This window comes from Ruditapes philippinarum, unplaced genomic scaffold (genome assembly GCF_026571515.1).
Source record: "Ruditapes philippinarum isolate M1 unplaced genomic scaffold, ASM2657151v2 ctg2833_1_1_1_1, whole genome shotgun sequence".
Classification (NCBI taxonomy): domain Eukaryota; kingdom Metazoa; phylum Mollusca; class Bivalvia; order Venerida; family Veneridae; genus Ruditapes; species Ruditapes philippinarum.
In genome coordinates, this window is record NW_026862236.1 from 16,890 (window position 1) to 29,161 (window position 12,272).

Sequence of the window (12,272 nt, forward strand, 5' to 3'; positions counted from 1 at the left end):
AGCTAGAAAGCCGGAGCGTACCGAATCTATTTCCGATCATTTGATACAGTGTGCCGGTGAAACTATAACGTTTCGGACAGTGTTAGACTATTGGAAATATTATGATTTAACATGAATGGATGTTGAATAAAAAATGATCAACGTTTGTAAAGGGAAATGAAACCGATTCCGTAACCAAGACAGCCGCAATTTTCTAACAACATTATTATAACGAAATGGAAAGTGAGACTCGTATTAAGAAATTGATGGAATAATACGTTTTATGATAACATGTTAAAGGCATGGATATTCGCTTGCAGACGAGTTTAAAATGAAATATAAGTGACGTTTGATATAAGAATTGAAAGTGTTTTTTTTATTATTATTATTTGATTTATTTATAAATAAAAGTTGTAATACTTTTTATATCATAATAGTAGTCGGAAATTTTTTTTTCTACGTATAATAAATAATATCATAAAGGATTATGAAAATATTATTTTCGGAAACAAAACAGAAAGTTAAGATTTTTAAGCTGAAAAATGAGGTTTTGAACTAAAATTTAAATGACTGAACTTTTCAGACAATGATGGTATTGCTTTAATTTCATTGTGTAAATTTGTAAAACTGATTAAAGACAATAACTGTTTAAAAAATGACATATAATTTTATTGTAATATATTCATGACTTTTGCTTCGCTATGTTAACTAAGCTAAATATGTAAAGCACTAAACCCACCTTTTATTAAACAGTGATAATTGTTGTGGAAAGTATCGTTTATGTAATGTGCGTGTTTAATTCAATATAAATAAACGTCTGAAGATTTTAAAATAATAAACCACCTGAGTGTGCTATGATAAAAAACAGGAAATACATAAAGCAGAAAGATATCATAAAAGAAGTTTATTCAAACTCACGGAATACGTCTCAATATCATGGAATTATTCAATAAAATACTTATGAGGAATTTACCGTACAGATTGGCTTGCATTTACATTATTATGTATACCGGATCTGTCCTAGCACCGAATCCTGAGAATGTCTACCCACTAATGCGAACGTAAGTCATCTTTTTTTTTACTTTTTTTACTTTACTTTTTTTCCTTATTTTTTCTTCTTCTTTTCGCAGACAAGAAAAAATGAAACTAAAATAAGTAAAGATTTTTATCACATGTTAAACATTCATTTGCTATCTAAGAATAAGTATTTACCCTTAATCATGCAAATTGAATCATTATACATATAAAAAATCATTTACTAATATACGTTACACTACCATATTAAGGGCTTCAGTACTTTATACTGTTGAAACTATATAATGTTTAAAATTAGTCACCAGGGCAGGCGTAAGCGTAGCTTTTCAAGCCTGCAAATGGTATTGTTTTACTTTTTTGTTCAGCGATTTTGAAAAAAAAGGTGTTTAAAGGTTTCACTATTCGTTTCTTAATATGATTGCTTATACATGTAATTGTATACATTGCTCTTGCAAATAATTTAATGTGACAGTGTAAAGCAGATATCCATATATGTATATCTTATATCAAAGTTATGATTTCCTCTATCAATCGCTTACCAACACTTACACATTCTTCATCAAACAACATGAACAAGCTTATAAATGTAAGGGCTCCAAACGTACGACAATTCCAATAGAATAAAGGCACTTATTCCATGAATAATTTATCACTCCGTGTAGCTAATTTCTATTGTGAAGAAAGCCAGTCGTCCCCAGAGAGAGCTCGAACCCGTTAAATAATTCAAGCGAACTGTAGAAACTCTAGATAAGAACAATAAAAAAAAGTTTTAAAAAAGAAGAAAAAGAAAGAAAAAAAGAAAGAAAAAGGAAACCGGCCGCAATCGTTTCTGTAAATTTTATCTATATTATCACATAGTTCGTCACCTTAGTGCAATAACATAATAAGTGCTTCTTTATTTAATAGTAGTTATTAAGTTTTTGCACTAAGGTGACGACTGATTACATCAAGAATTATACATGCATCTATATATCTTAAATCAGTCACCCGTGTAGACGTTTATTTATTGATATTTAAAATTGTGTTTGTTTTTAATATAATTATTTGTCCTAACATTTGTATATTCTCATATTTAAGCAATATCGTGCAGATTTAATCTTAAGTTTTAATAAGAAAAAGTCGCGCCAGCTTTTCAAGATCTTAAAACTGTAAACGTTAATAAACGCTTGTTATTCAAACATGATATATAGTTTTGTAACATAATGTCAAGTAAAATACATTTACTTATATGAATGTAGACAAGCAATTTAAATTTTGTCTACAACTGCAGAAATCAGTGACGCTGATATAAAACGCCGGGCAGGTAGCGCATGTTTATTTATGTAATTGCGTCTGCAAAACTCCCGCGAGAGTTGACGGCTCAATATCATGTGTAAAATTCATTTTATTATAAAGACTTACAAGGAAATATTTGAAAAGAATGTACTATCGTCTCACAAAGAAGCAGATCGGTATATGCCGCGTATAATGCGACATTCAACAACGTCGTTGTAACATTTATAACAGAGAGTTGGGTATCCAATGTGTTAAGACGAGTTGCTTTTCAAAACCGATTGCATTCCGGTTTCTACACTTATGCCGATGAAAACATTTATTAATATTATGATACAATTCATGCTTCAATATAAATCGCCTATACACATGTATATGCTTTTATATATTTTAAATGATTCTTACCCTTATAGAGAATATCCAATGAGATATATTTCGTATATCACCATAGGCGCATGAATATCACCTTTAGAGAAAATATCAATGTGGAGATATTACTTTCTATCACAATCCATATGTATTTTTACGTATAGTAGGATAAATTACACACGTCTGTCAGGATGATAGTGAATACTGCATGCCTTCCCTCATTCTGGTATACTATAGGCAGGCGTAGCCTCGCAATTATATTCCAGTTCTCGGCTTAACGATATCTTTATCACACCGACACCGACATGCCATTTATATACTTATACATGGGGGTTTGCTCACCCATATGGTATTTTCCGGTGGCGAGGATAAATAAATAAAACACACACAACAAAAAGGTAAAGGCTTGTTGTTGGCTGTTTACACGATTTACAGGAAAAATAAACAAAAAAAGTCTTACATCTTCTATCAAGTGCGTTTTTATTTTTCATCTTGTTGCTCATTTCTTTTCGAATGTCATTATTTATTATCAATAATCGTTATTGACGAGTTTGCAAATGCACAATTATGTATCTGTTGGATAAAAATATTTTCAGAAGTACATTTTTGATAAATACGAGTATTATGTTATATCTTTGAAAGATATACAAATATAGCATTGTCACAGTATTGGAACAGAGTCTTATTGTCGTTAGGTATTCTAATCACGTGCAATTGAATCCCGGGTAAAGCATCTGTTCTTTCGGATAATTTTGTTGGCTGTAGTTGACTGAATTGTATTATGCCGTGATATGACGAATATACATCCACTTATTCTAAATATAGTATCAATCATTTCGAAAAAGACTGTTACAAAACTTAAAGAATATATCTTGTTTTAATGATACACCAGTATATCTTTCATTTTAGATCTCCCAAATTGCTGTCTTAACACTGGGAATTACGTGTAACAAAATCAATCAGACAAAACAAACACAAATTGAAAAAGTTTCTTTCTTAAACATCTTTAAGTTGATAATTTCTCTGTTTGGAAAACAGAAAGAGGAATAATTTATTGTTTTCTCGTTCTTGATTAACTAAGTGCCTGTTTAACAGGACGGAGTTCTTTCGACAATCGCTTTAAGCCATTAACCCTTTCGAAATTTACAATTTCCCTTGATCGGTATGAATTTATTCTGTCTGTAACATTCGTCGTAACATCAATATTTTAAGCATGATTGAGGTGAAATGCGAGATTACCGTGATTTCTTGACAGGGGAATCAATGTCGTGAAGTGTTACCGATACAATGTGCTCTGCCATGAGAGAACAGAAATAGAAAAAAGTGATGGAAAAAACAAACAAACAAACACAAAATCTGTACGTGTACCGTACGCTATATATAAGTTATCTACAAATAAGACTGATGCAAAAGTTTTAATTAATTTTCATTCACTTACGTGATGAAAAGAACTGTACTAGTTATAATTTTGTAAAAACAAATGTAATAATAAAATAATAATAATAATAATAATTATTATTATTATTTTTATTTTTATTATGAAATTAGGCAAAGCCTATGAAAGGGTAAGTCGTTATAAAATTCCTTCCATTCTTTCCGTTTTAAGGGTGTCATTCGGTATTACACTCGGTATATATACATTCGGTATTCCGTTTTTACTCGGAACACTCGACAATAATTACTAATCCGAAAAGTTGAGATTTGTGCCGTTATCGGAAAACCCCGCCTATTATCATTGAGTTACATTGTAAATGGCGGCGCACGACTAGAACTGACACTGAAAATTTCATTGATAGGTATAGAATTCTATGTATTCTTTAATTGTTTTTTTTTATTTGATTTTCTTTTAAATATACACGTGAAGTCTATAGCCGGGCAAGCCAAAGTTGTCTGGTATATAACCATTGTCTAACGGCACACTCTGGAATCCGTTCCTTGAACCAACCAATTTTCAGCAATGCGTTTTAAGTTTAATGTCGAAGAAATCAACGACGTGTCTTGGACGTCATATAACGCACAAACTTACCCGCGTAAGTTAAAACGGTCGCTTTATTGATTTTGAAATACAAAACATGACTCAGATTAAAATAGCGGAGACATTTTACATTTTAATGTGAGATAATATGCATTCTGTTATTTAAGTATCATTTCATTTGCAATTTTAATGCACTTACATCGATTTTGTAATATTTCCGACAGATCTAATAATGAATAAACACGGAGTATTCCCTCGAGGTTCTGTAGATTTTTTAAACTTGGAATTTGGTTCGTCGAAGGATACAAAGAATTGAAAAGCACATTGAGGTAGTTTTGAGTTACAAGTCAAACAGCATCAATTCGAACTTAGATGTTAAATGTTAGATTTGGGCGTCTATCGAAATTAGCGGATTTTCGCATTTCTTCAAAAAAATGACTTTTTGTTCAAAATTAGATATAAGCATAAAGCAGTATTATTTTGATTTAACATTATATGCGTTGTTCAAATGCATTGTAAAGTAATGTGCTACAAAATGACCCCATTATAGAAAAACTGGTGCAATTGTTACTGTCACTGTTCATATTAACTTGATATATCACGTTTGTATGCTATTAGATTGATAATTAGTAAATCTATTGATTTCTTTGAGTGAAACATTATAATGCCAGCTACTAATGATCACCAAAATTGTTGATCAACTCGTTAATTAAACTCAGCAGATCTTTTCAACCCTCATGTAAACTTGTTTCATTATCCTCTACTTTTTCAACTATGGTTTTCATTCGTTAGCTATTGAAAAACAGAAGTGAGATAAATTTTATATCTATTTATTTTTAACTGAGTGCGATGTAGAATTTTTGTTTTCGTTCAGTACATTCACAAATATAGCAAACAAAACCCCTCTCGTAGATTAAATTGGCAAACATACATTTCCAAATCATTGCTCTCACATTATATATGGCACATACTTTGGTTTTGTTGTGTTTTTTTACTGTAGGCTTTAGAATATAGCAAAACAAGTTAAGGGTAAATGCATTATAAATAAATAATTGCAATCGCTTACAGTAATGCTGTATTTTCCGAAGGGACTATTGAATCGATCAACAAAATTAGCATACATTGCAAATTACTCTCAGTATCTGTCTAACAGACCTGATATATTCAAATTACTGCCAACTCCATATCAGTTATACAAACTGATCATATTGATACGACGCACTCATTTATTCATCTAATGGCCAATGTCGACATTAATCCATGCATAATGAAGTGCGCATTTTTCAGAACAGAAAACTCAATAATTCATCATCATTTCGCATTCGTCAATATTCGTTTATACGCATGGAGGCACTAAATAGTGTGGGCTTGCTACTCGTAAACATGATTGTGACCCGAGTAGGGCTAGAACCCACGGTCCCTGGAATGATAGGCAGACACCTTAACCACGAGACCTACGTACGTTCCCCTTATTTAGGCTCTTTGCAAGCACTGGATTGCTTTTCTGAATCAAGTGCATCAAACGTCTTGTTTCAATTAATGACATTGTTAATTCGATCAATATGTATGAAGTAGCTCTGATTCGCAGCATCTATTTTCTAATCTTCATTGCCACTATGGCAGGAATTAATTTTCTTTTGTACGTGACAACAATTAAGAAAATGGTAAATTACAATGGATGCTAGAATCTTGATTAGGTTGTTTCATTTAAATTGCGGTTTATTGAAAAGACGATAAACAAGAAGGCAGAATACAATATCGGAAATTAGTTATGCAATATCAGCAGTTTTCTTGAATTGATCGTTAATGTATTGCTAAACAAATGGCGTCCTGGCTTTTGAGTAGCTTTTAGTTGTTTTGTTTGTATTGTTAATGTGGTATATTGTATTACAGCGCCTGGTTTATGACATTTTATAGCAAATTATTGATTAGTGTATAGAATTGTCTGTCTATATAAGGCTGCAGTTAAATATTGTGTCCTCTAAGAATTTCAACATTAAGTATCTATGGCCACCATAGTTAATTTACATTTGAAATGATCTAGAGCTATATCTAATGCAATATCATTCTTTTTTATTAATAAAAGGTATAATTATGTTGTCTGTTGTTTTATAATCGCTCGATCGATTGTCGGTAGAATTGTGATATACAATGTTTCTGTTATATAATTCACAAAATAAGTTTAATTAATCGTCAGATACCCACTCCCGAAATATTAACATAGGTTACATGCTAATCTAGCCGTTAGTATCCGACGATGCACTATCAGTAATTTTTGTTATTTATTTTTTTTGTTCATTTTATTAAATATATTTTATTTACATGTATTTATTTTTATTTTGCAAAATTCCAGCATTTTTTAAGCTGTATAACTCAAAACGCTGCCATTTTCATTTATCTTACTAACATATACAACTTGGTGTGCGTTAACTGTGATCAAGTGGATTAAATTGACGACTTTAAGTCATTACCTCTTCACCATCACGTCAAGGCTTTGGGGTTCTTTCATGTGACTTACGGAAGATCGGTCGTTTTACCCACGTTCCTGTTTATGCTTAAGTAAATGAAGAATCGTGTACCCGAGACCTTCGCCATATGACACTTTCAATGTATGTTTGACTTAAATTCCAATAGAAGCAAAATAAGTTATACAAACCAGATTATAGAACAAGATGTTTGCATCTTAGCAACGTTATTTATTGTTAAATTCCCCTCTCATTACTTCTTAAATATACAAAGCTAAAACATGTTACCTCGTAGAATTATGAGCATTATAAAACATATTAATCAGAATTATAAGTATAGATATAATTTTCATTCGATTTATTTATATAAGCAAAATATGATAATATTGTCAAAGCCTATGGTCATTTTTATGAAAAAAATAAACTAACAACGTTTAAATCATAATATTAGTCTGTTCAAAATGGTACTTCTATAATAAGCCTAATTGGCGAAAACGATAATAGAAAATATGGTAATCCAAATAATGTTGTTTATTGCTTGTTAATGTTGGTGACCTTTACAAGAAATTTGCTTAATTGAATTGACGTGATGAACAGAAATATTTGTATATCACTTTAGCTCTTAATTAGGTATATGAAATCAATATTATAGTGTTTTGCGTGAAAACGTCGCGGTTGAAAAAAGAACTGTACAATAACAAATTACTACGAAGATCTGGAAAAGGGGCGATCCCTCGAAAGCATTAATCACAACAAAATTAAATGAAAATTGCAGACTTGGTGTGATTGATTCTGTACATGAGAGATAATGAATAAGTGCAACACCCAAACGCCCAAAGTACCGAATTGAGTGGTACTCAATTTTCAACACTTAAAAGTGCTGGAATCAATGATATCGAAAGACCAGAAAAATGTGTAATAATACGACCACGGAAATACAGTGCTTTACCTTGCTAGTAAACAATTCGACAAGCCTGCAACTTATTTTCCTGATGTGGGTTGAAATCACTCCATACTAGGCACACAAGGGTATCATAGTACTCAATATACCAAACAATTTCATTTATATTTGATGAACTTGCATATCAACCACGCATGATCATTGCCAACCGCGCATTTACCCTCATACAATATTAAATTATTGTAGAATGTCCTCACAGCACTGTCAATTGATTTATTCTAATCAATATATTAAATGTCCACATTGAATCCTTGAATATGTACATTATACGCTTTATTATATTCGAATTAAGAGTCGTAATTTTAAAAGATAACCCAATCATAAAGCCATTATTAACTGGCTCCCTTTTGAAGAAGTTAACACACCGATGCAAAATGGAACTTACGAGAGGATTAACTTCTTATGTCAACATTGATTTAGGTTCCAAAAGCATGATTTATTACCATGTCTATGAATACGATTTTCTCAATTGAGTCTGGCACTTTACTTTCTCTGTGTTGACTGCAAATTTTTATAAACGTCTATACTTTTGTAAGCTTTGTGAACAGTATGATATATCAGATATCGAAAAATATAAAATGTATGCCCGATGGTATTGAATAATAAATACTTAAGTTGAAAAGCAATTTCAATTTATATATTATTATAGTTTACAGACACTATTACGTGCTTTGTAAATGTATACCACACCTTTGCGGAGCTCTTTTGCAAAATCATTTACTGTGCTAAGAAATGTTTTTTATCAAGACATGTCTTATTGATTGAGTTTGCTTTTCCTTACGATAGTATATATTAGTTTATACAAGCCTCTTTATACCTCAAAGTAAATTAAGTAATCACAAATATAGCGTTTTCCTAACAATTAAATTCATCAATGTCCTTTAAAGCGAGGATACAAATGAAGATGAAGTATGGTTCGATTGACAATTATTGACCAAGGAGAATAATAAGACAAAATAAGTCATAAACGTGTCATACTCTCAATTATTCATCTTCTGAGAAGGAAACAACCCGTTTGTGAAATAACCCGGTAATAATAACAGGAAAAATCGATGCTCGTAATATTGTTGTACTTCAATTATACTATTATACTCAACATCTGAACATCTAAATGCCATTGATTTCCCTGTTGTTTATGGTATAGTTACGTTCATATTATAACTGCGTTCGGTTTAAAATGCATAATGATATAGTCTATAAATGGTTGATTACCATTTTATATACAGATAATTGTTAACGGTCAATATTATTACCACATATATATCTTTTTCGTGTACATGTAAATTTATTAACAGTTGTGTCATTGAATAACTACCGCCCACTTTGTATTCACCAATTTACCACGTGTTGATTACAAGCTTAAAGTGGCGGCATGGCCGAGTGGTTAACGCGTCGGACTAGTAATCTAATGATCGCTAGCCGCATGGGTTCAAACCCCGTCAGGGGCAAGTCGTTGTTTCCTTGAGCAAGAAACTTTACACTCATTGCTCAGTACTGGTTGGTTCCAGGAACGGATTCGAAACTGTGTCTATAAGCTTATAGCTTCCTACACAATCGAACTAAAATAAATTCTGTATAAACCAAGCTTATTGATAAGCCACTTCCGACCCCTGTATATTGCATGTGCAAAGACTAGTCATCTCTTATGTACATTGATTAACAACATTTGACTGTATGTGTAAGCAACGGTAACTATATATATCCATTTACCACGGATGACTCTATATGCATTGTTTAATCATTGTTGATTATTTATGTATTGATTAATCACTGATAACTTTATGGTTATTGATTTATCAATTGTAACCATCTTGTTTATTAATTTAATATGTATAACTGTATGCGCTTTAAAAAGCCATTGCCGAATGTATGTTCATTGATTAACCACTGATAACTGTTTGTACGATGCATTTGGATTAACCATTGCCGACTGTATATTCACTGATTAAGGAATGTAAACGGTTTGTTCATTTATCAACCACTTCCGCCTGCATTTCCATTCATTAACCGACGATATGTGCATTGAACTATCACTTTAGACTGTATGTGCTTCGATTTACCACTTCTAAATGTATATACATTGATAACTTGAGTAATTGCTAATTATTCTGTAGCATTACTTAACCACTTTAAAATGCCAGTCCACTGATAAACAATGTAAATTGTGTCCGTGTAACCTGTCAAATACCATATTCAAACCATGGCTGGACCGAAATAAAAAGATAAGTTTTGAATGATGATACACACAATGTATTGAACAAATATTTGCCTTCATAATGATCAAATGTTTGTCCCGATTTGAACCAGGAACACGAAACGTTTCTTGTCTGTTCAATATTGTCGCAAGCAGTGTTTAAACTGTGAACTCGTTTGGGAAATTCTGATTCACAGATGTGTCTCTCGTTTTATTGAATTGTGAAATATAGTAGCTATTTTGTATGTGCCTATGGAATAAATGGAGGAGAGAAATGTCACTTCAACTTTAAATAAAACAGTCTGAAGGTATTGTAATGTGTCTAGAACATGAACTATTTGATTGTGTTTTATCGTGTATTTTTAACTTACCCTGATATTAAAAATTTAGCGAAATAAATAAAATGAAATAAAGAAAACTAACAATTTTGAGTCTTGAAAATGAGGAAAGTTGACAAACTTGTTCATGTTGTACATTTTATCAAATACTATCTAATGATCGAAAATACACGGTTAAAAAGTGTGCACTTGGTTACAAGGACATTTTGTTAATGTATTGACTACAATATGGTTTACATTTAAAGAAGATTTGATAGTTATCAGGACATTGAATATGTGTAAACATCTGAGGGGTGCAAACATATGGCAGAATTGTGCGTTTCGTAAATGCCCTTTTCTGCCTTTGGATACTTGAATTTTTGTATGGAACATTAGTCAATTCCATATGACGCTACGTCAGTGTTTTATACAGTCTCAAACACTTGCGAGATGGACGCCACAGAATGATAGTGATTAACCGCCACACAATAAGACAAAAAGGCGTCAGAAAAGTCATGATTCTGCAACTTTTCGCCCGTCCGTTATTCACACGAATTCGCTATTTTGACAATCATCGAATATCAATACAAAGTACACCATTTTGTTTTCAGTTCATTTCTGCGGATTTTCATACTAGTTTTGAAGAACAATAAGCGTTGTTCATAACATGCAATTAATTACAACATGAGCGATTCAATAGTGGTTAAGATGAAACGTCAATCTTTTATCGCAAATTAGATTCTTACAAGTTGTTACTTTTTGTAATAAATCATATCAAAAATAAAATATAATTTCTGTGTGTAGTAATATCGCATACCGTGGTATTTAATGAATTTCTAGACGTGTATAGTCTAAGCAATATATGCAAGGGTTTATCACGGCCAGTTCCGTGGAGACTTCCAAGTGAATTGGCCATAATTAACGGGATTAATTGCGTTCACGACAGAACTGCAACCTTTATCACCGTCCTGATAATTGTATTATTGGGGTTCGTAATCCTTTTACGTGGAGACTTAAGTTTGTACTGAAAAATTTACATATATGTGTTGCTAGCTGTACTTGATGTTAACGAGGTATAACTTTAAACACATTTTTAATGTTTTTATCAGTGTGAAAATATCTTTTTTTTTTACACTTGAACACGACTTGTATTGCTTTAACATAAACTCTCAGCATTTCCAGCTTGTTTTGATAGAAAATTATGTCCCCCAAATTAAGGAGAGAGGTGTGATAACCGAACCTTTTTCCAGTTCGTCCCGCTGTCAAGCTGTCTTGCTTTTGCACTGACCTGCCTTCATACTATATGACCGTAGACTGACGAAACAATGCATTGTGAGGGACAACTGTGTCCCTTTGCAAATTTCTAGTTTAATATACTGCTTCCAAAATATATTTAGTTAAAACACTATATACCGCTAATGCATGCAGTCAAAGGCCTTTAGAGTTTTTTGTTTGTTTGCTTGCTGGCATACTCTGTCCAAAGAATGTTGGAACAAAAATATAAAAATACAACAATGGCACATTGTATGTAGCAAATCACAATACATTTCTTTGTTTGCTGTTTCTATGGCAATAGTCTACAAAGAGGTCTTTTTGTAGTATCCATTAATAATTCTAAGTAATTTGCCTTTAAAAGATAGTTATCAATGTTGTTTGAATCTATTTATAGTATTATATGGACATTTCTTGCCTCTTAGCTTACATT

General features: G+C 31.8%; 1 protein-coding gene across 2 annotated transcripts in view; it reads left to right on the forward strand.

Moving 5' to 3' along the window:
* Positions 1–751: 751 nt before the first annotated feature.
* The window catches only part of LOC132718349 (voltage-dependent calcium channel subunit alpha-2/delta-3-like), a 57,398-nt gene continuing 45,877 nt past the window's right edge, over positions 752–12,272 (forward strand). Inside the window, exon 1 of one of the 2 annotated variants that reach the window (XM_060702045.1) lies at positions 752–1,040. In XM_060702045.1, coding sequence (XP_060558028.1) covers positions 916–1,040 — 125 coding nt within the window. In that variant the 5' untranslated portion in view covers positions 752–915. The remainder of the gene's footprint in view (positions 1,041–12,272) is intronic. The other variant, XM_060702046.1, reaches the window with a different exon arrangement.